The sequence below is a fragment of the Dipteris shenzhenensis genome, chromosome 5 (genome assembly GCF_047967505.1).
Source record: "Dipteris shenzhenensis isolate YYH24624 ecotype China chromosome 5, Dip_SZ_1.0, whole genome shotgun sequence".
Taxonomy (NCBI): domain Eukaryota; kingdom Viridiplantae; phylum Streptophyta; class Polypodiopsida; order Gleicheniales; family Dipteridaceae; genus Dipteris; species Dipteris shenzhenensis.
Window position 1 is genome coordinate 1,073,855 of NC_141600.1, and position 24,622 is coordinate 1,098,476.

A 24,622-nucleotide genomic window follows, 5' to 3' on the forward strand; every position below is an offset into this window, starting at 1 on the left:
TTTGTTAAACGTTTTCAAGATAGAATTTTAGTAGAAAACTACGCGCTCGTGTTTTGCTTGCTTTTCTCAATGGTGCTAGACACAACAAGTGCTCCTAATTTTCTTAGGATGTTGCTTTGTGAGAGACAGGTTTTGCAAAATAAAACTTTGAAACTTATTGCTTTGCCATACATTTGGCTAACCCAATCTACATGTAGTCTCTTCTTAGTTCTTACATGTAGTACCATGTAGTAAAACAGGAATTTAGAAAAAAGCCTTCATTACATGACCATTGTTTAAGCTAGGCCTCCCCTAATATATGTCAGAGACACTATCAACCTCCTGAAACTTATAATTTCAGTTATTTGCATTCCCTTCCCCTCATCTTAATGATAAAAATAAAAATAGAAACAAACAAGATGAATGATAAAGAGGAGGAAGAAAGAGAGAGAAAGGAAGAGAGGGAGTCTAGACTCGGAGGGAGGGGCGGAGAGAGAGAGAGAGAGAGAGAGAGAGAGAGAGAGTAGGAGAGAAAGGGGCTAAAAATGTAGAGAGAGAGGAGACTCTAGATTTCTACCAAGTGGCACAAATCCCTTAAAAAAAAAGAGCTTCTCAACGCCATCGCTTTACTTAGGCCTCCATTTATGGCAGGCCAAAAAGCATTTCAAACAATATAAGGCTGGTGGCTGGTCGAAGACTGATTCCCACAAAGCATCAAGCTCTATTTTTGTACCAACTCTTACAATAAACGTATGTTAACCTTTAATTTGCCTACAGCACGAATTTATTGAGCACCATACATTCAGATACAAACTACACAACGATTCATCGTCAACCATATGACTGGCTATGATAATAAACCACGTGGCATTCTCCTTTTTATTGACAGCAAATTCACGACTCACATCGAACAGCGATGTATAAGCTTAGTAGTGTTATTGCTCTAGTCGACAACGGTGAGATAGGCTTTAAGGTTTAGCTCTAATTATGCACCCAAAAATTGCCAAAGCACCCTCAAAAACTTGATACAAGTAAAAGAGGAGCTGTCTAATCAGGCTGTTACTCTTTCTGAATTCAAACCAAGCTCACAAATAAGAGTAAACGCTCTGCCGTACAAAAGAAAGACTTATTCCCTAGGATATTTTAGTCACAAGCAAAGCCAGTTCAAAAGCCGACTGCACAGCACGTCCATTTACAAATAGAAATATGTAGCTGTTCTGCAGCCTTAGTTTGAGATTGTTTGAAATAATCCAAGAGGAAATCACGCCGTTACCCTAGGGATACCCAGTGGCTCCCTGATGGAAGTGGCTCGTCCAGGACTGACAGCATCGCAATTGCATATTCTTTCTTTCCCTTTTTTTTCGGCCAAACGGTAAAGCAAAAGGAAAGCGTACATCAACTGGTTTACAGCAATTAGCGTTGCACGAAGCTAGATATTTCCCAGGGTTCCATTTGCTTCTATGTGTTTCCCACCAACGAGTAGTTACAGCTCCGCATCTGAAAAGTAAGGTAGGTATCTGCCCCTGAATTACAATTTCCCCGGAAAGCAGAGATATTTAAAGCTACCGGAGGCCAATATCATGGGGTCCTCATGGACAAATATAGGCAAGCTTGTGCTGTGTATGAGATATATCAGCTTGTCAAGACAAGATCTTCCTTTACAAAATATTATTTCCATCATCTTTCAGAGCATACAAAATCCTTTCTTTTGGCGCAGGCTGAATGAAGCTTTACACACTGTGAGTCATATCAGATTTAAAAATCAATTTCTGTTTTAGCCCAAACTTGGAATTAATACTTTCAGAGTTCCAGGCTATTACTAAAATTTTGATACAGTATGTTTTCATATATAATTTACAGATAAAAGTGGTACGAACTCAAGTATGTTTTCAGAGTTCTGTGATATTACTAAAATTTTGATACAGTATGTTTATACATCCTCACTAGGTTGCAACTCCAAAGTCCGACTTATACAGAGATCCTCTATTTGCATGAACAACATAGATAAGCAAAGTGCACCTTTATTTCCTCCTATGAGGTTGAGATCCTTGAGTTCAAACAAAACTACGTAACTTCCTAAAAGGAATTGTGTCAAAATTTCAAGGTATGATTCTTGTGTACTGGCTACATAAATGAATAACTGACTGGCATTTATAGATTCTCCTTTTTGTACGTCCAACTCCTCAGTCACACACCTAGGTGTACCCCTGATGTGGTTGCACAGCAAACTAGAGGACTTTCAAACCCAATTACAAAAGGCCCTCACTTTTTGAACATTTAACCTGGCGTGCAAATTCAGAGTGGAAGCAAAATGCAATGCATGTTACGTGTCTGTAACTCCCTCTGCTACGACCAGGTGTTGTTACACTTTGTGAACAGTTGGAGAGTCCAAGTGACAGATCCTTCCATGGAATGCTATGAATTTGGGACTTCGAAGGAGCTTACATGCCAAAATATTCTGAGCCTTCAAGAAGAAAACTGCTCAAGTAGTTCTTCAAACAATAAAGCAGCCTTTGTTTGGTTCCCGTATCTATACATCTCTGCGAGCCTCTCAGTTACCCTTCTGATAGCTTCTTTTCTTTCGTATAATGTCTCATTTTTACAAGTAACATTTCCTTCATCATTCAAAGCATACCAAATCCTCTCCTTTGGAGGAGGCAGAAGTTTTTCTCTATGCATGGAACATCTAGTAAGATGACTGCTACTGTTTCCGTCATGAGCTTTGTTCTCCTGGAATTGACAGCCTGTGGTAACTGCCGGTAGAGCTGAATTGTATGCCGTTTTGAGCCACCCTTCAAAGAAAGGTCTTCGCTGTTGCAAAAATATTCTCTTTTAGGTAAAGGATGGTGTTTCTCCATAAATTCTACATGAAAGAGCACATAGAAAAAACATTTTGCCTTGATACCAAACCTTAAGTAAAAATTCTTGAAGGCTGTGATATTCTTCAGGAGCCAACAAACCAAGAACATGAATAAAGGTAGCTGTCAGCTGCAATCAAAGTTTCAGAGAATGAGAACTGCTGTCATTGCAACAAGGGCAGATGAAGAAATAAATCACAAAGGGAGACCCAATTCGAATTAGAAACAATCTTTCACACCTGTTCATTCAGAGCATTCATGTACTTGAAACTTGATGGAGCAACAATTTGATATGAATCAAGGGAGTCAACTGCAAGCGCCAGGGCTTGAATGACATCATGAAATGATTCTCCATAATCTGAAAATCAGAGGTGTTCCACATCATGAGCTACAGACATGATTTGATAACAAAATTAGAAAACTATCTGATCAGCTGGAAGCAACATGTAATTACCTCCTCGAGACTCTGGCACAGCTAATGCTGATGCTGCTTGAATACGTATCTTGAAATTAGCAGAATCCCGAAGCAATAGTAGAAGAATGCTAAATACAGATGCTGCCCTGGTAAGACAACATTTCATAAACATTCCACAAGAAAATTCTCTGTCATTAAGCAAATCACTTTGAAAATATAAGATACATCTGCCAGCATGTAAAAATTGTAAATACATATAGATATAAATGTGTGTGTGGCCGATGTCTGTCCCTGCGAAAGTCTATGCCACATTTACTTTGGCATTGCCGAGGATCACGGAACTTTTGCTTTTCCTACAACAGCGGCTTCAGGCCTGTTTCCCCACTGCTTGATTTGGTAAGCTATTCTGGCTGTTTGGTTTTTATGCTGTCAGGCAGGTATATGATCTTCTCTTCTCTTGGGTTCATAATTGGGCATTCGAATTCTGTTTAAGGATCAAAACCATAGGGTCTTTGGTGCACTGTCCCTGGCTAAATATCATTTCTTCCGCGCATCTCTGCAGCAAACCTTCTACGATTGCCTTCATGCGCAGGATGTTGATTATGTCATATACTGAGATCTTTCGATGATTGTAATTGGCCGTCCTTTTCTTGGGGACCATTTTTTCTAATATAAATACAACTGGATTTCACCCCCAAAAAAAAAGTGTGTTAAGAGAATATGCCTGAACTCATCCTGTGAAAGCACAACAAATAGTGCAGTTTTGGAGCGATAATAGTATCCTACAAGGTAAAAACCATTAACCCCATTACACATAGCACTGACATCCCCACTGGCATCAAGACCATAGGTGAATGGCAGGTGAATGTCATGATGAAGGCTAGCCTTGAGGAGAAGCTCCAGAAGAAGCTGCTTGTGAATTTTTGTCTCTTCTTCTAAGCAAAGATACATCACTGATATTGCATAAAGAAGAGGAAGAGTGAGCACATGAGAAGTTTTTATTTCTAGCAAGTCGCCTTTCAGTCATATCCTATGCAATATGAGAAGCAGTTTTGGGGGAATGTGCTTTGGTGACAGAGTTTAAAAGCAAGACTAGTTTTGAAACGGACTACAATCGATGTCCATAATCGGTTTTTTGCAGACATTCTGTCAATGCAAGGAAATCCTTTCTTCCTTGAAGTCTTTGGAAAAATGTATTTTGTCAACAATGCCATGTTCCACCAAACTTTTTTTCCCCCTCCTTGGGAATATCTAAAGAAGTGTGAATATGAGAAACTTCAAAGTTTAGATTGAACTCCTCTATTGATTGCATTCAAACTTGAAGGTGTGCTCACCAAGTCATTTCAGACAAAGAAATGGATTTGTTTAGAAATAGATTGCCTAAGGCATGGCACACATTCCATTGCACCTGTTACAGGCAAAATACGAGGCATGTGTTATAGGAATTCCCCCACTAGAAGATCCACAGCCTAAGAACACTGATCAGAAATTTGATCATGAATCATTCTCGGCAACAATGGTGCAGTATTTCAAACCTTGACATTTCCTGTTGTGACACACAAAACCAGGGTCTGTACCATCCTTTCAAGCCAAGGAAATGCTTCAGGTGTTCCCTCCTTCAATCTTGTTAGTTCACCAGAGTCCTTGTTGCAAGTCCCAAATGCATTTTGACCACCAAACCTAACAAATCTAGCAAGGTTTCCGAGTGCTCTTACAGCATTTGCTCGTACCTATAAAGAGAGGACAAAGTTCCTTAGTGAAAATTAGTCACATTTTGCAAGCATCACAAAATCTTTATCACAAGATAGAGGGGATTTAATATGACACGGATGTACAGATTTAATAAATATCAAGGTTTGCCGCAGAGAAATATCAGAAAAGTTTAAATACCCAGTTCTGTAATATTTGGTATAACATAAGGCGGTTTGAGTTAATGTTATTTGTGTCTACTTATATTTGGATTCTCTCTCTCTCATATATATATATATATATATATATATATATATATTATAGAGAGAGAGAGAGAGAGCAATATCCAAGGTGAGAAAATTTATGCACGACCCAAAGACTTCACATTCGCAAGCTGTGAAGCGTGTGTTCAGATACCTACAATGTACTCGGTCTCTTGGTTTGCTATTTCCCAAGGGGTAGCTTGCATTTACATTTACATACAAGGATTCGGATTGGGATGGTGACTTTGACACTAGGCAGTCAACCAATGGTAGTTGTTTCTTTCACGGGCACTAGTACATTTCTTGCTTGTACAAGAAACAATTGATGGTTGCTACCTCACCATGCGAAGGTGAGTATAGGCAAGCTTTCACAACCACAAGGTTTCACTGCAAAGCATCTTAATTGCTAAGACGATGGCCAATGTAAAAAGGGCCAGCGGCAATGTTTGCCTTTCGAAGGTCTTTTTCCCTAACCTCAATTACAAGCTGAGTATATGGTGAGTTAGCCATCACACATGTTTCGATCCTAGTTAGGGTCCATCCTAGGGTTTTGTCTCAATGTGACTACCTAGTGTACTCTTTGATTTTTGTTGCTATAATTTCATTTCAGCTTCCTTCAACTTTGTGTTCTCTTTAACTCTTGCTTCCAATTTCCCACAATGCGTTGACCCTAAAGCTTGCATCATTCACGCTCTCAAGAGAATGATGACATCTACAGCTTTCTTAGGGAGGATATGCTCTGCTTTCGACGCTTGATGGCTCCAAGTCGTGGCCGTAAGATAAGAGTAGTTTGAGCTGTAATGGACACATCTGCACGTGGTACAGAGTCAGTCGTTATAGTACCCAACTAGTTCGTAGTTATCAACATCAATTATGAGGAGCTCGCGACATGGGATGAGTGGCTAGGGCTTCATCATCATCGACGTTGAGGTAGAGTTGAGATTCACGAGCAAGAGAAGTAACAAGTCACATCGAGCAGGTTACCGAGCTTGCATCTAGGTTGGGAAGGTAGTTTAGGTCCCTGGGGCGGCACCATAGATGTCAGTTCATTTTGGCAACGAAGTCAAAGCGGATATGATCGGTTGATTGATTTGAGGATTGACGGGATAAAAAATTAGTGATCACACTCGAGGTGGAATCTGACTAAGCACCTTGAACATGTCTATGTGCCTTGCAGCTGGCATCTATATCGTATTGCCTCATGAATGAAAGTCACCAAACATCCCTGGTAGAGATATGTGATCACTGGAATGCTGTGTCAAGTTGTAGTGGGGGTATCCCAAACTCAGCCAAAATGATATGGTGTGAAATTGACGTCTTACTGCAGATCATCCTTGACAACAAGGAAACCTTGAGCTTCTTCACTCGAACCCAGTCTATTTATGATAGATCAGGCCCCTAGCAAGGATTGCCACACATGCCTGCTTAGTAGACCAAGGAGTCAAAGATTAGAGACTGGGTCTGGGGATCCTGGAAATGAGAGTGAAAGCTCTGCCGCTCAAGTCTAGCAAATGCAGCGCATTATCCCCTACTCAATCAGGCATATAGATACATACATACATACATGTGTGTGTGCGGGTTCTTCCTCCGGAATCCCTCCTTCATAGTATTTCTAAGGCACATCAATATGGTATCTACCTCTACTTCATGGGTCGCATTATGACAGTGGATACACCTCGAGCTTGGTCATCGGCGGCTATTGGAATTAATCGCATTACTTCTTTCGTTTTCCTTGGAAAGGGGTTCTACTATGCTCGTTGTTTAGATGTGGCCACGGTTTATCAGCTGGTTAGCATGGCAGGGGTTCCTGGTGCTAGTTTTTTTGCCTATGAGCCTTGGGATCCCCTATTTGGTCCTGCACAGAATCTTTTGCATTACTGTCCTGTTTGGATTACCCTCAAAGCTTTGCCGGTTCCTCTTATTCCTCATCTTTTCTCTATTGCCCCCCTTCTCGGAAGAGTGTTGCATCTTCCCAAGCAAGATTTCCTAGTCAAGAGCAGAGATATTCGAATCTGTGTGCTATGGGATATGGCCCAATCTATCCCTACTTGTTTGGATATTGATTTTGGCTTTACTCATCCGTTGCGCATAAAATTGCATTTTGCTTCATTCCCCAACGCCTGTTACAAGTGTAAGCAACTAAGTCATTTTGCTCGGAGCTGCCCTTCTTCTATGGTTCAACCAGCTCCTAAAGAGGCGGTCCTGTCTCCCCTTGCTATTTCTTCACATAAATCTAAGTTCATACAGGAATGGAGAAGGGTACAACCTCCGCTTGTTACTCCATTGTCAAATGTCTCTTCTCCAGTGGTCTCTCTTGGAACTTCTTCAGCATCTCCGCCTGGTCTGAATGCAGAGAACTCACATGTTTTGTCAGAACAAGTCATGCCGATCCTGGGTCCTCATACAGCTCCTAATGACACTTTTGCTACTTTGGTGGACTCTAATGATGATCATGGCGACGTGATGCATTTTGTGGATATGCCTACTACTGATGCTATGCCCGATGATGCCTTACCTATTGTGGATACAATATCTTCTGCCTCTTCTGATGCTCTTTTAGCTTTACCGATTCATGATGACACGATAGATGGAGGTCGCTACTCTTGTAATATAATCAATCAAAAGTTTCCACTAAAAAAAAAAGAGTCTGTGTGTGTGTGTGATCTTTTCTTTGTTTGGGTTCATCATTGGGCAATTTGGACTTTGTGGAAAAACAAGAATTGTAAAGTCTTTGGTGATCCAATATTTTCTTTATTTGCTTTCTTCAAGCATTCTCTGCAGCAATCTTTTTTTGATTGCTTGTAGACTCGCTACATCAATCATGATGTATATTTAGCATATACAGAGATTTTCAGCTGATGTAATTTCTAACTCCTCGCTTTGAGGTGGCTTTTCTTGTAATATTAACAATCATGGCTTTCACTTTTTTTATTAAAAAATGTATGTGTGTGTATACATATATGGTCTGTGAGACAAGGATGCCCACTTAGTGCTTTGCTTTATGCGATGGCTACGCATCCAATGCATCCAATGCTCTGTTATATTGATCACCTTGTTGACACATTTGTTTTGCATGGCCTGCAACATGGCAGCAAGACCATGCTTGGGTAAGCTTATGCTGATGACTCTTTTTTTACTCGTAAGAACACAATAAAGGATCTTGTTCAGCTCATGAATGCTTTATCTTTATATGGTTTAGCTATTGGTCTGCAGGTGAACTTCCAAAAATCTACGCTTTTGCCCTTGCATGCCAAGGATTGGTATAGCTTTTTGTGGCCAGGTCAGATTGTTCCGCCCAATCAGCTTGTTTGTCATCTTGGATATCCTTTGGGCTGGAATATCACTCATCGGCAGCAAATAGATTGGGTGCTTGAAAAACTCTCAAAGATACTAGAGTACTGGAAATTAGCCACATGGCCTCTTCATGTTTGTCTTCGAATTGTGCAATCGATTTTGGTGGCTTACATTCAGTTCTTTTTGCCCTTGATGATGTTTCAAAAGAAAGATATTTCTGATTTCATGTCCATCATTATGGAGACTTTTTGGTTACTCAAAGCGTGGTCGTAAGAGTATCAAACTACTCTCTATGCAGCATTTGTGCTCACCTAAGATGCATGGTGGCTTGAACATACTTGATATTCACATCCACCTCCTTGCGCACAAGGGAAAAATGATGCTGCATTTTCTACAAGGTGATCTTGGACAGCCATGATCTCTCATTTACTTTTGCAGTTGTCTACTCCCATTTTTGGGCATTGGCATCCCACTTCATGGGACTTCATTATGGGGCACCTTCATGGCAGGATTAAGGGCCGTCCCTTTGTTTCTCAAATGCTCTTAGCATAGAAGGAGATTCTATCTCATCTTAAATGGACTGGGCGTGACTCTTTGCAAGGCAATTCTTTAAGGGCCGAAAATTTGCACTGGTCGAAAGTCTTTCAACCGCTGCTTGCTCTACAGGAACCTAGGCGTTCCTATTTCCGTTCTTCTAAAGGTATTTCACTTGTTGGTGATGTCCTTCGTGATGATGGTACTTTATTGCCTTTTCCATTGGCCACCAGACAGTATGGATTGGGGATGCATTACATTCCACTTTGGCATTCCCTCTCTCATATGCTTTTTCCTTTTCTGCCAGCACTCACAGATCGGCTTACTGATTGGTCTTTGCATCACCAGGGTTCTTCTATGCCCCCTTTGCGCCTGGCTGATATTTCAGTGAAGATTTGTAGTGGAATTGTATTGAATTGTTGCCCATGTCTGGCATAGATTCTCTTGTTCATTAATAGGGATTATCGGGATTATCTATTACAAGTATAGGAGATATCCAAGGGCATTTTATGCTTATTTAAAGACAGGTGCCACTGCTTGTCTTGATTGTTGCAACCATGAAATTGATGTTCTCAGGTTGCACGTGCATGTGACATCGCATGCAGTTGAAAGCGTTTCCCTATTTTGTGTACTGTTTTATACATGGTTCTGCTCCCTCCTCATTGGATTATGCAGCATGCTAACCGATTCTGGTCTCAATCGTAGTGCCAAATGGTGGCGTAAAAGATTGCATCAAATTTAGTCTTGCAAACTGTCCCTTCGCCAACAAGTTTTTCTATGGAGAGTGCTGCTTGGTGTCATTCCCTTTGGCCAACTCCTAGCTCGTCGGCATATTGCTCCTACAGTATGCAACAGATGCTTGGCTCCTAGGGAATCTATGCTTCATCTGTTCTGAGGACTTGCCCCGCCACTTGGGATTTTTTCTTCCTGCTTCGGCGGTGTCTTCAAGCACACTTTCCCTCTACTACATTTGGAAAGCTTTTCTGGCTCTTTGGGATTCACCTGCAACGACCAGAGTTTGATTTGTTCTTTATATGGGTCAGATATTAGGCACTCTGGACTATATGAAAAGATAGGAATCAAACTGTCTTTCATGATCCCACTGCTTCCATGTTCTTTTTTCGGATGTCACTCAACCAATCTTTCTACGATTGCTTGTCTGTTTGCCAGATAGACTATGCTGTCTACTTATCTTATACTGAAATTTTCTGATTTTGTATTGGCTGATCTCCGCTTTGGGGACGGTCTTTTTATGATCTAAAGAAACATGGTTTTCACCAAAAAAAGTGTGTACATATATACACATATATGCATATGTGTGTATATATATGCACACACACATACATATGTATGTATGTATGTATGTTAGTATATATACACACGCCTAATGTGAATTCTTCTTTGTGCATGGCTTCCCAAGGTCCAACCAAAACATAAGGATGGGCTATCAAGAAGATGTAGTCACCCTGCCATTAAAGAAGAAATGTATGGAGTTCCAGTACCTCTTGTAGCCAGCTCTGCAAAATACTACGTTGCTCACCATCAACTCCCATCCCCTTATTAGGCTAGAGGTGCACAGGGGTTCCAGAAGGCTAGAGTGCTACAATTCAGGCTGGGATTGCTTACCTTTAAGGTGACCTATAATCTTCTCCTCAAGGTTGCAAAGAAGCACAGCCACCTGTGTGACACAAAGGATAATTTGATGGCACCAGATATGCTTTTAGATATAGAAGACAAAATTCTTTGGCAACCATAATAATGACTTGACCACATGTATGGAAATATCAAATCTACATCACCACCACACAGATCCCATCATTAACACTAAAAGGGGAAGCTAGAAGCCATGAGCATTATGCGAAGGCCTTCGTTAAAAGTTTGAACTAGCATGGTGCGAACCATTTTTACAGTGGCCTTAGAAAAGGATGAAGAGATCCTTGGCCAGATCCTTGGCCATTACTGAAAGGACAGAAATAGGGGCTGCAAATCTGCAACCACCATTCCAAAAGAATTGGCGTTCCACAAGGACATATGACTCCTTGCACAATGAGCTGAATGGAGCTACAATTCTTGAGAATTCAGTTTACTGTATGAAGCTGCAAAAGAGCAATACTGAGCCTCCATAGATTGCACAAGCACAGAGGCATTTATGAAATCCTCTATCTAGGAATCATCCTATGTTGGAACTTGGAGACCTGATAAAAGAAGAAACCCTCCTATGTGAAACGAGTCTATAAAAGCAAGCAAGGCCCCGTAGAAACGACTAATCATCATTGAGCCCAGACTAGCTTCACATGCCCTTAGGGATGGCTTCACGTGAGGATACTCTTGTGGTGTGTCTTGGTGGTATGACACACCAAGGGTTACTATATGAAACGCTGCCCTAGGTGAGACCCAAGACTTGCTACCCAAGGATGGTCTTGGGCTAGCTCTATGACTGAAGGTGGTGAGCCCCTGCACTATATTTCACTAGGCCAATTTAACTCACATCCTTGCAAACAGTTCTCCTTCTTGTGTCCATCACAATCTAATTATTTCTGACCATACTGAGTACATAAACAACTGGGGCTTTCCTAACTCTCATCAGGTACAAGTTAATCCATCTTAGCTTGGATCTCAAACCTATCTACTCATGCTTGTTAGTAGGCCAAGCTGAGATTGGTTGCTACTCCCTCAACCAATCTCAAGTAGCCAAGCCTGGAAGCCTAGCCAGAAGTGGATGTCCTATGAGTAGTCAAGACCATAGTGTCTCCTAGGCCAAGGCAACACTCAGCATGTAGCACCACCTGGCAACCCATCATCTCATCAAAAGAAAGATATGCAAACCTTTGCTCCACCAATTGTAAAGAAAAAGCTCATAGATGGACAATGCAAGCTCCCAACCACACCTCCTACCCTCTTGACATAGACTAGAATAAGTATTGAGTCTCCTAGTGAGGTGGGTTTATTGATCACAACATTTTGAAAAGGTAAATATGAACTTTCTTGCATCTGTACTAGTTCTATTTTTTGAATTTCACTTAATGGTCAGATAGCAAGAACTTTTGTATGAGAGAGTCGTAGAGCTATCAGAGGAGAAAGCTTTTGATTATTTGCATTTTCCATGAAAACAGATGGTGCTTTGGACGTAAGAAGGAAAAGGAAATAGTAAAGTTTAATGGGATGCCTAGTAACATAGTGTCTGACAGAGATTCTAAGTTTACTTTCAACTTTTGGCAATTAGTTTTGGAAGCAACAAGAACACTGTAACAGTGACTACAACAATTCCATCCAGAGACTCATGAAGATATAGAGGTTATAGAGAATTGAACATACAAACCATAGGGAAAAAAATCCTATAACTAGGATAAATGATCTATTGGATCAGTTCAAAGATAGAACCTTCAAGCCCCTTAGGGCTTGTCCTCATGACATCTTACCTCCAGCTACATGACTCTAAAGGAGCTTGAGGGAACAATGCTTCAAGCATGTCCTTTTGGGAAGAAGCCTATTGCAAATGATGTTTCCAGGGAGTACTTCACACTAAATTTTATTTGATGCCAAAAAAAAAAAAAAAGAAACATCAACATCATGATAATTTGGAAAAAGAAAATTGACTCGGAAAGGAGATTCAACCTTGTCACCATCTTTTGATAATTTTATCGCACATTCTGCCAAAGCTGTCAAGGTAGTAGAGCTGACAGGACACACTGCATAAAAGATTTTAAAGTAGGCTTAATAAATTCTCATGGCACCATGGTTAGCAGATGTGCATTCTGTAGCTAAGCACAACAAAATCCATGATAATGACAATTCAAAATCAATTTTCTTACAAATGCTACTTTCAGCAGCACTGCGAAGAGCATCACAAATATTTGCCAAAGCCCAGGACGCTGTGATCCGTACCTGGAAACATCTACTGATAAGAAGTTCAAACATGCATGACCCAAAAAGTGATACAAATCAGACTGGAAAACAAACATGTGCACAAATTTTAGCATTGATACCATACCGCAATAGATACATCACCAGTGGAGGCAATTATCACATCCATTGCAGATGTTAAGACATCATTCCTGCCATGCAAAACACAGATTCTCTTGTTGAAAGCAGATATGTTCCGGAAAAATTGCAAGGGAATCAGATGAAAAACAATAAAAGAACATTCCATAAAGATGATACATCAGACATCACCTCCAGGACAGTAATGCTGCAGACAGTTAAGCCATGCACAGATAAAGAGATTATTCCGGCAACAGCAAGACCTATGCACTTTTGTCCTTAACAATACAATATCAAAGAGGAAGGGAGCATTAAAACCTTGCAACAAGTTTTGGGAAGCTTATAAGAACACCAATTGCTCGACATGCAGCTGATCGCACAGATGGAGTTTCATCTTGTAAAACTGCCTCCAACTAACCAAAGAAGAAAAGCTAATAGAAACAAAATCATATGCTGGTCCTTGACACAAAACCGTAAGTAGCAAAAACTCTGAATCATCTATAGAGGTAAACTAGAAAGGAAATTTCAAAGTACCAAAATCAAGCACATGAAACTGAAACTTGCAAGGTACTTACTACAGTAGCAATAATCCAGCTTTGCTTTCTGTCTGGTAAAGCAGAGAATATGGCATAAGTTAATCCGGCAAAGCAGGTAATGGATCCACCACGAACCTGTTCAGTCATTCACAAAAAAAGTATGACAATGATCCTCACAGACAAAGCAATCTGCCGGTCCTGCATGTTACTTCCTGGCGCTCTGCTTTGAGCACCTACTGGACAATTCTTATCACCAAAACTAAGAACAAGATACTAGCATACGCATTATGAAGTAAATTAATATGGATGGTGAAGATCTCTTAGTGGTGATATCGACAAACAACGAATAAAGCCAGACAAAACAGGAATTTAAGCAGAATACATGTGATTATGGTTCATGGTTACAATGGCAGCGATAGATACACACACTCTGGCATGACTTTCTCACGATCTAGGCTGAGGCCACTAATCTCTGGAAGGAGGTAGCGGACCTTCGACCACGAGCAGATTTAACTCCAGTGAGCAGCCAAGCTATAGAAAAAGGCCTCCAAGTGGGTAGATGTAGTGAGAAGAGAACCTGCAAAGGCAACACCTTACTTGAGGAGCAGTAGAGAGCCAGTGAGGCTCTCAACATCATAGTCCGTGGGATTTCCTGCAGCACCTCCACTGTCATAGATGCTACTACCATTGTGATCTCCACCTTGGGGGTACCATAGCATGGCATTGAGGGAGCCTGGCATGTAGGACCAGACCCCACCAAACAAAAAGTCTACTAGATGTTACATGTTTCACATTTGGTAGTATTTCACGTGTGAGTGAAAAGCAACATACTATTCTCCTTCGTCTATAAAGGCTAAATACATGGCAGAAAATATGTAACAAAGGGGCTAGTTTAGTTGGCTAGTTAATTGGCTTCCTAGTCCCACATGAGGCATCTCACTGAAGTCCTCAGAATGCAACTCAAACCTATCATTGCTTGACACTATCATCTCCCCCAACTTTGATCTAACTCTATCACATTCCCATTGCCAAAGTTCAAGAATACTTGGGCTCAACAACTACTAGAAAGCTTTGAATACATGTTCACTTGAGCTTCAAGATTTGCTTCACCAACCCGATTGAGTGCAATGTCCTTTACATGGAGGAAGAGTTTCCTTTATGTTGCATGAACTCCTCATTGATTGTCCCTCGTTCGTCTTTCCATTTGGTTATTGTATACTCATCCCTAACAAAATCAAGGGTTTCAATAGAACCTCATTGACCAAACCGTGTGTATCCATTGCCAATGAGGGATTCAATAGAAAGCAATGCATCAGACTCCCAATTCACAATGCCGGCAATCACACAAAGCAGGTGATGCCACATGGCACTTTTGGGGTATTATCCCACACGCACTCTGACCATCTCAAGAGAAGCCAGATTCAAGAAGGGAAGAGACCCATGGAGACTATCTCGAATTGTGTTAGTAGTTGATGTTGGGAAAATTTGTTTCTAGGTGGCTGTGGGTGGTTGTCTAAACTAGCATGTGAATGTGTGTGTGTAGGAGAGAACAACCGCTATGCAAGGGTTCTCTTCTAAAAGTGGGCACTTTCGACAAACAGATCACACTGATGAGCTTCAAATCTCCTAAGTTGACAGTTATACCATTAAGGAAATTGGCAAGGGATCTGAAAGATGTTTCTATATTCTATCATGTACATTTTGCTAAAACAGAGGACCGCAATGGACTGTTCGTGGAGAATAAAGAAATGCAGGAGTTTCCACATTAGTTAGTAGATGTTTTTTATGATCTTCCTCATCATCTACCTCCATGGAGGGATATTGACTATTCAATTATTCTTGAGCTAGAATCAAACCAGTGAATAAAGCACCCTTGGACTTTCAGAGGTTTATCTCAGTTCAAGGTCATGGCATTTGGCCTCACTAATGCTCCAGCAACATCAAGCAATGCTGAAGCAGGGACATGGTGTAATAGCCTATGAAAGTTGTAAGGTGCTGAGCTACCAAATATGACCAAGAGATGCATGCTATCAAGAAATCGAATCATTTCATATATGCGAGTCATTTTAAGGAAAAGAGTGATCATCGAACTCTCAAAAATTTCCTATCTCAGTCTGATTTATCTCCTAATGTAACATGCAACGGTTAACTGATCGTGTAATCACAGCAAAACCTTCTTTAAACCTTTAGCGAGGAATTAGCGTTATGCACCATAGAGAGAGAAAGGAGATGAGGGTAGCGAGAGAATAGAGTCGACAACCGATAGGGTCCCTGTACCCACTGAGGGCCCCCTAGGAGAATTTGCTTTATACTTGGAGAACTGAAAGATACAAATAACACTCTTCAGGAGAGCACGTAAATGCGCTTCTGAAGTACACTGTGCACATTTTGCAAGGCAAGGAAGAGGATTGTGATGTCCACCAGCATGCAGGGTTATTGCGTGAGTGAGAGAGTGAAAGCTAAGAGTAATAGATTCTAAAAGAGAGCTGAGATGTAGAGCTGTGAAGTGAACTGTGTGCAAAACTGTAAAAGAGAACTGTAAATAGCTGCTTAAACAGTACCCCAAACCTTACTCTGTTTGCTGGTCCGAATCCCCAACTGTTGTGCTGCATAGTCACCTCCCAAGAGGACTGAACTGAGGCCAAGAGCTGAGGCTGATCAGGAGCCAAACTCTAGAAGTGTCAGGGCTGCACAAGGGGCCGAAGAGGAGCTTATAGGAGTGCTGAAGGCTGGAAGGCTGAGTGAGGAATGAGGGCAAGGAGCCCCCCTTTATATAGGGGGCTGGAACTGAGCCAACCAGCCCCAAAACTGGCCGAAGGCAGCCTATAAAGGCTGCCCTTCCCCAGCCCATTCCTCTTCGTATGTTCCAGCCCTGAGGAGGCCCAGAAGGGCTCCTATCCTAGTCTTGACCTAGACCTATCTAGAATCCTAATATGGAAACACTACCCTACTGTTCTCCAGTGTGTAGCACTGAACAAGGACTGACTGTCTAACTTGACCTAAGCCTGAGAGACTGACCTACGTAGCTTGTGCCTAACTGTCCCTGGACAAGGGCTCACAAAGGGTCACAGCGTACGACAAAATCTCCTATTAGGGAACTATAATGCACTTGTCGATGTAGCCAGTGTCACCTTGAACCCAAGTGCAGGGGTGCATGTGACACCTAAGCAGAGAAATGGCTTTCCATTGTGCAAAACCATGGTCTTGACATTGAATACAAGGTGGGACAGAGAATATAGTTGCTGATTGACTCTAGAATGTGGGCATGCACTTGATCTTCTATAACAGAAATTTAGAAAGGTTGGATCCATGGGGTTCAAGAGGAATAGATTGCAGATCCAGCAAGCTGCAACTTTTATTTCAGGACCTGCAGGACCCCGATGGCCTTGACCAATTAAACTATAAGCTCTATAATGGGCTGATCTGTTACCATGACAGAAAATCCTTGTAAAAAATTCAGTGTTTAGGCGGCTAGTGTCAGCTTCATTCTTCTCTCTTGGCTGGTCATAAAGGGCTGTTCAAGACCTATGAGAGAGTGAAGCAAAGTTTCCATTGGAAGGGACTTTCGAAATATGTGCACAATTATGTGCAAAGCTGCAAGCCCTGTGAGCAGAACAGAACCTAGTCTCCAACCTCTACCCATTCCAAAGGGGAAATGGACACAAATTTCCATGGATTTTAGAACGGTGTTGCCTGTGACTGCTAGAGGCTGGAACAACATTTGTGTTGTGGTTGACAGGCTTACTAAGGCTGCTCACTTCATAACCACCAAAACTCAACACTCAGCCTCCATGATTGCTTCCCAATTTATGGAGAATGTATTCAAATGGGATGGGCTGCCACAAGATATTGTCAGTGATCATGATGCGAAATTCATGGGACATTTCTGGCAAGAATGTTCAGATCTATGGGCACACTTCTGACTCATAGTATAGCTGATGATCCTCAGACAGATGGCCAAACAGAGAGGGTAGAAGGATGGCTGAAAGAGTATCTTAAACATTCCTGTTTTGACACTCGAACAACTTGGGATAAGTGGCAGCATTTGGCTGAGTTCTGCTATAATGATACTAAGCATACCTCCATTGGGATAAGTCCATTCGAAGCTCTGTATTGCTGCAAAGTTCATGTACCTTACATAGTTGTTGATAGAGCATTGACGAACCAACAAGCAATGGATGCAGCAAATAAAGATAATATGATAAAGGACCAAGCCCGTATAAAAGTTTATGCAGATCAGAACCGCAGGGAACTTTGTTTTGAGGCGGGAAACCATGTGTTTCTTAGGGCCCACAAGCCCCAATATGCTTCCTTAACGGGGGACAATATACTAAGGGTGGCTTGCCAGTTGGAAATGCCCCTATCTTCTAGAATTTATAATGTATTCCATGTCTCATTGTTGAAGAAATACTTGGGCCCTTTGGAGCACGTCCTTGAGGAATTGCCTCCCATGGATGAGGAAGGGTATGTCTAGTACATTCCAAAGAAAATTATTGGATTCGAGAACTACATCAAGTGGAGGGGCCTTCCAGATGATGAGCCTTCTTGGCAGCCGTCATCTATTGTGGAGCAATATCCCTATCTGCTAAGCTGATGCACTATTTGGGAGGCTGTAGCATCAACATTGCTGCATCGAGAGATCTGGTCCATCTATCCTTATTATTTTCCCCTTACTGTTCCCGTGACTTCAGAATTTGAGGATAAATTCTTTTTGGGTAGGGAGGACTGTATGGCTAGTTGATTGGCTTTATAGTTCGTGCTGTGTAGTCTAGGCTAAGCAGGTGATGCCACATGGCACTTTTGGGGTATTATCCCACATACACAGCTGTTGAACAGCCCGCCTTAATTCTATAAAAGCCTTGGCTGTCCCATTTGTACATTACTTACATTCTATCACCGTGAAATTGGGTTGTACAGAAGAGCTCATTGCTAAGCTGGGAATTCAAGGAGGAATTAACCTTTACTATCCTTGTGCATCCCATCTCAAGTTCCTGTGGTACATTCCCTAAATCTAAAAGGTAGTCTCTGTCAACTTCAGCATTGCAACTTTAAACTAAAATAATTAAAGAAGTTGGTGCTCTAGCCTAGGCCTCATGCTAGAATAGAACTCTTGCTAGATTTGGTCATTTCTGTTCTACTGTTAGAGTTGGTCTAGTCTGAGATTAGCTACTGTTCAGAAATAATCAGAAGTTACTTGGAATAGCACAAAAGGGTGAAGTCATTATTGGTTGTGAACACAATCAGGCATTGTTTTGGCCAAGAATCATACATTGACCCAAATATCATTTCATCTACGAAGCAATGGAAAATCAGAAAGTCCATATGATTTACTGTTCTACCACCAGGGCTTTACCAAAGCAGGAATTTTCCTATGTACGCATCTCTTTGGTAGGCATGACAAGTCTCTTCTTCATATGGGGATTGATGATGAATGATTGCATTCTATACCAGACTCCTACAACCATGTTGCATTATGGAGTCTTTGGGTGTAATAGAGGGTGTGTATCATAAAACATGCATTTATAATAAGGGATCTCAACAAGCCTGCCATGGAAAACAAATCTCCAATTGCCAAGCTTGGTGAATCTATAGACAACTGAATGATGCTTAGTATTTTACAAAGATAATTTTGAGGTCAGCATCTTTGTCAAAACGGGTGGTAAGCATAACACAACCTTTCGTACGGAGACTTACATCCCTCTAAAATCTATGTGAACCAAAATCAGTCCCCCCAATCTAGGGTGTCCTCCTCACTAATCCAAAAGCCATTTGGACTTATTCCAATTAATATGTGCACCTGCTGCAATATTAAATGAATGCAAGGGTGACTTGAAGGAGGGAAGAGTCTAGGGAGTGGCTGTTATGGTACCAGAAGGTCTATGCAAGGAGTAAATTTAAGCACAACGACCTCTCCTCATTTGTTTGTGCTTTCACGTCCGTGCATCAACAGCAGTATCCATGCACCTGCCTAAGCTAATAAGCATGTTCATTCATGGACTTAAGAAACCACAAAAGCCCTCACATATTTTCATGAGCTCGTCCATTTGATACCTTGTCGGGTCGCTCACTAAGGCGCTTCTTGGGCACAAACAAGAATCCAATCACCTTCTTTATCTTTGAAGCATGCAAGAAACACTACTCAATACGGTTCAGCCAGCAAGGCACAGTAAAAAATCATGCCACTTAGGTTATTACAACCTATTGGACCCCAAGCATCTATGATGACTTGAGGATATGCTCTTTAAATTTCTTGCTATCAATAAAGCAAAGGAGCACAGCTCGCAATAGAACATGTGGACATTATTCTGTTGGCATGAATTTGGGGAAAAGCTGCATGTAGCTTCCCCTTAATTGAGGACAATGAGATACACTCGGTTCGGATGCCAAAGACAAGCACAAGCAATAAAGTGAACGAGGGTGCCTACCTGGTTTCACCATTGCCTATGAAAAAATTGTAAGCAATCAAGATGAATGCCCATAAATAATACGGAAAAAAATTTAGAGGAAGGATGCCAACCCTTGTTTATGGCTTGGTATTACATCCTGCAATATGGGAAGGCTGTATGTACCCTTCTCTTATCCAACATGCTCTACGAAGGGTGGAAAACCACAAGGCTACAGATCTAACACACTTTCAGATAAAGATGCTTAAATGAATACGAGAAATGACAGCTCTATGTTGTGATATGATCGACTGTGTCATGTGTGAGCTATTTTTGGCCTGGTGGACAGAAAATTAAATCAAACACTAGGCAATTGCGAAACCGTTATGGTTTGTTCAATCACGGAAAATCTGTTTGGGACAGATGTGGAGATGACAACCAGCCAATGGGATGGAGAACATTAAAAAAGGGCCAAGGGACAAGCGGTTTTTGCAATCACTTGATCACTTTGTGTGCCCTCATGGAAAAGCTCCGGTTACGGGGGGAAATCCTTAATGATGTCTTGTTGACTAATGAAGCCTTTTGATAAGGGTCCAAAATTCGCCTCACTGTTGAATTCTTTCTTGCTTTTTGGAATAGCCTCGAATCCCCTCTGCTGCAAATGGCTAATTCAGGTTGGGAAAACCAGCAAATAACCCTGTCATGGAAAAAGGGACTGGTAAAGCTCCTTTCTAAGAAGCAGATTTTTTATTTTATCACTGATTGGAGACCAATCACGCTCATGCCAGCCATTTACAAGATCATAGCTAAAATGCTTGTTGACTGTATCAAAGGCTATCTGCATGATGGGCTACATCCTTCTCAATATGGCTTTCTTCCTCGTAGGCATATCATGGACAATATTGCCAATGCTTATGTTGGGATTGAATATGCCAAGTACACACAGCAGGATATTTTGCTCTTACAGATTGGCATTGCCAAAGCTTTTGACACAATTCAATGGGAGTTCATCTCGCAAACAATGCGATCCTTGGGGTTTGGAATAAAAATGCAGCAGGTTATTTATTGGCTCTACAGGGATAGCGATGCTACTTGTATTCTTTCTGGAGACATCTCTGAAGAATGGACTCTTCGTAGTTCGGTTTGTTAGGGTTGTCCCCTTAGTGCCTTACTGTATGCTATTGCTACTCATCCTATGCTGCAATACATTCATCATCTAGTGGCTACAGATTCTCTCCATGGTTTGGAATTGGATGAAAATCGCAGCATGGTTGCTCAGGCCTATGCTGATGATTCTTTCTTTACTCCAAGGAATACTCCGCCTGATCTTTCTGCTTTGATGTAAGCCCTTTCAATTTATGGTTTGGTAGCTGGCCTTCATGTTAACTTTCAAAAGTCTAAGCATCTTAAGCTGCTCCCATTGCATCTTAAAGACTGGCACAGTCTCTTATGGCCAGGGGAGATCATCCCACCCACTCAGTTAGTTCGACACCTTGGCTATCCTTTGGGCTAGGGACTTACTCGTTGATAGCAAATTGATTGGGTTCTAATCAAGCTCCGGAAAAGCTTGAATATTGAAAATTTGCAACCTGGCCTGTATATGTTCGCCTCCGAATAGTGCAGTCCATACTTGTGGCGTACATTCAATTTTATTTGCCTTTGATCATGTTCACCAAGGCAGATCTTGATTTCTTTATGTCTGTCATTATGGAGATCTTTTGGAGTTCCAAACATGGCAAAAAAAGTCTCAGACTGCTTTCGGTGCAGCGAATTTGTTCCCCTAAGATGCATGGAGGTTCTCACAAGGGAAAAATGTTGCTGCAATTTCTGAAAGGTGATCAGCCCTGGGCTCTCATGATTCAATCTCTGGTCACACATATCAGTACTCTTGCTTTTGGTCATTGGCAACCCACTCAGTGGGATTTCTTGTTTGGGTGCATTGATGGCACTTTGCATGGCTGCCCTATGGTCTCCAATTTGCTTCTTGACTTGAAGCATATTCTGTCTCACCTGGAATGGCATGGTCGACAGTCTCGGATGGGTAATTCTTTGCGGGCTGAAAGCATTCACTCGTCAAAAGTGTTTCAACCTCCACTTGCTTTACAGGAACCTCGCCGTTCTTACTTTATTTCTTTAAAGGGATCACTACTGTTGCTGATGTTATTCATGATGATGACTCTATGCTTCCCTTTTCTATGGCAGCCACACAGTATGGTTTGGGTTCTCATTATCGTACCTTGTGGCATCAAATCACTTGTATGCTTTCATCTTTGGTTCCGATTTCCCCTTTGTAACTCCAGGATCGATTAGAGGATTGAGCATTGACTTCCCTTGGGTACTCCTCTCATCCTTTCAGGCTATCTCAGATTACTATGCTTGCATTATACAAAATCCTTTTGCCTCAACCCTGGGTTTCAGAAAGGGGTTATTCTCTTTGGCGAATGCATCGGCCAGCTAAGTGGTGGAGGAGAAGACTGCTCCAACTTTGGGCATACAAGGTTCCACTTCGGCAACAACTTTTTTTATGGTGAGTGCTTCTGGGAAGTTTTCCATTTGGACAGTTGCTGGCCCATAGGCACATTGCTTCTGCCTTATGTCGTCGGTGTCTGATTTCTCAGGAGACTGTGCCTCATTTATTCTGGCATTGCCCGTCTTCTCGATAGTTTCTGGATTCTCTTCGACAAAGGCTACAAGCGAGATTCCCGGCTGTTCTCTTCGGGAAATTTTTGTGGCTCTTTGGTTTTCATCCACAATGACCGGAGTTTCATCTTTTCTTTGTTTGGGCTCGCTATTGGGCACTTTGGACCTTATGGACAGACCGCAATTGTAAAGTCTTTAGTGATCCCAAATTTTCTTTGTTTGCTTTCTTTAAGCGTTCTTTGCAACAATCTTTCTTTGATTGCTTGCAGACTCGCCAAATAGATCAGGATGTATATTTGGCTTATACTGAGATCTTCAGTTGATGTATTTTCTAGAGCCTCTTTTCTTAGGTGACTATTCTTGTAATATAATCAATCAAAGCTTTCACTATAAAAAAATAAGAGAGAGAGTGTGTGTGTGTGTGTGGCATCTTTGTAACTATAAGCTCAGCTATGATGGGGATGTGTGAACAAAGATTTTGTGATCAAATGCCCTTGAGAACGAAAATAATAGCATTTGCTAGATAGTGACATGTGGCACTTCAAAACATGTGTAAAGAGGTTTAGGGTAACATTGAGAAAACCCTAAACCTATGTAAGTGCGACCACCCCTCAACTCAAGATCATCCAGCATTTTTCCAAGTTCACTCCATGCACTAGACACTAGATTTGGCAGAAACATAAAAGCCATTCACATGCCTTGAGATTGAATCTTTGGGGTGGAGGTCTTGCATTGACCCTTGTATGGTTGTGTCTACCACCCTTGACCTCCCTCTAGCGCTCTTTGTTACTTGACCACTTTCTGTCCGAAGTATATTTTGACATTTAGTTCGTCCTTCATTAATGGATGTTAAGTTATGTGCATCATATCTGAGGTTAAGAATTCCACTCATGTTTAAGGTTCTTTTGCCATCCTCACATACGGTTATGTATTGATGTATCCAAGAGATTGGCGACCCCAGAAGCTGGTCATAGCTAAGAGATTCTTGGAGCTACCAAGGCTTCCACTTTTGATAGACTCCCTCAATTAGTCTAGCAGACTCTAAATTAATCGATCCTTGACATACATACAACACAATTCTTGTGCATATCACGTACAATCATTTGCTTGATTCTTCTATGACGACGACTGATGTCAACTTCAAGGGATAAAATATCCCTCAAGGCCTTCTGATGGAAAGCTTAAAGAAATTTAACATTTTTGCTCTCCTAGAACCAAGCTATATAGAGCTATAGTCCTACTTCATACAATCATAGAACCAAATTTCAAGGAAGCAACTGAATTTTTATCCATATTGTTATGTGTCAAGAGTGGAAAGAATCACTCCCTTCCACTCTAAACATTTGTTCTATGGAGTAGAAAGGTAAACCAAGATTGGATCCAACATTTTGCCCTCTTGTTAATGAAGAAAATCCATGGGTCATCTAGCCAAAAGTGTAAAATCCACTTATACTGGCAGTGATCGTCAATGCAAAAGTCCACAAACAAGAAATGGCCCTACCATTGTCACAAAAACCTCTTGAGGATATAGAATTACTCATATAAATGAATTTGAGAGATGGAACGAGCCGAGCGTCTAGGTTGTAGATGTCTTCTAGGTTGTTTATGCCTCAAAGAGCGCTTGATCTAATATGAGTGTGCCTGGGATCCTAGATAGTTCTAGTGTCTCCATAGCATGTTTGAGATCTACCGATGTCGTCCCTCTACACTGGCTTGTGCAGCAGTTTGACATTATGAGGCAACTTGGCATTGCAATGTTGCTTGCACAAACCACAGACGGGACACCTGCTAACTAGCCCTATAGCCATCTTTGTGCTAGTTTGGCATCTATGAAGAGCAGGCTTAAGATCTCACGCCTAGCAATCTCATGTCTACGAAGAGGAAGCTCGAGATCTCATACCCTACGGTTTCCCATTCAATGTGATTTCCTTCCTCGAAAAGAACCCAGTTTAGTTTTCTTCTAATGCCCAGGTACTCGATTTCCTATTCGTTGCATTAGTGTTTGCATATGTCTCATGACTTCCACACAAGGAGTGCAGCACAACGCTAG

At 41.4% G+C, this 24,622-nt stretch overlaps 1 protein-coding gene across 2 annotated transcripts in view; it reads right to left on the bottom strand.

Annotated features, from left to right (window-relative positions):
• Positions 1 to 1,882: 1,882 nt before the first annotated feature.
• Positions 1,883 to 24,622, bottom strand: part of LOC147901464 (ARM repeat superfamily protein) — a 109,111-nt gene continuing 86,371 nt past the window's right edge. The window contains exons 17-27 of one of the 2 annotated variants that reach the window (XM_087375220.1): positions 13,589 to 13,684; positions 13,332 to 13,426; positions 13,024 to 13,087; positions 12,845 to 12,917; positions 12,648 to 12,721; positions 4,788 to 4,982; positions 4,587 to 4,660; positions 3,292 to 3,398; positions 3,077 to 3,195; positions 2,890 to 2,967; positions 1,883 to 2,790 (exon numbers count right to left, since the gene is read on the bottom strand). In XM_087375220.1, coding sequence (XP_087231346.1) covers positions 2,446 to 2,790; positions 2,890 to 2,967; positions 3,077 to 3,195; positions 3,292 to 3,398; positions 4,587 to 4,660; positions 4,788 to 4,982; positions 12,648 to 12,721; positions 12,845 to 12,917; positions 13,024 to 13,087; positions 13,332 to 13,426; positions 13,589 to 13,684 — 1,320 coding nt within the window. In that variant the 3' untranslated portion in view covers positions 1,883 to 2,445. Of the gene's footprint in view, positions 2,791 to 2,889; positions 2,968 to 3,076; positions 3,196 to 3,291; positions 3,399 to 4,586; positions 4,661 to 4,787; positions 4,983 to 12,647; positions 12,722 to 12,844; positions 12,918 to 13,023; positions 13,088 to 13,331; positions 13,427 to 13,588; positions 13,685 to 24,622 lie in introns of those variants that run through there. The other variant, XR_015541032.1, reaches the window with a different exon arrangement.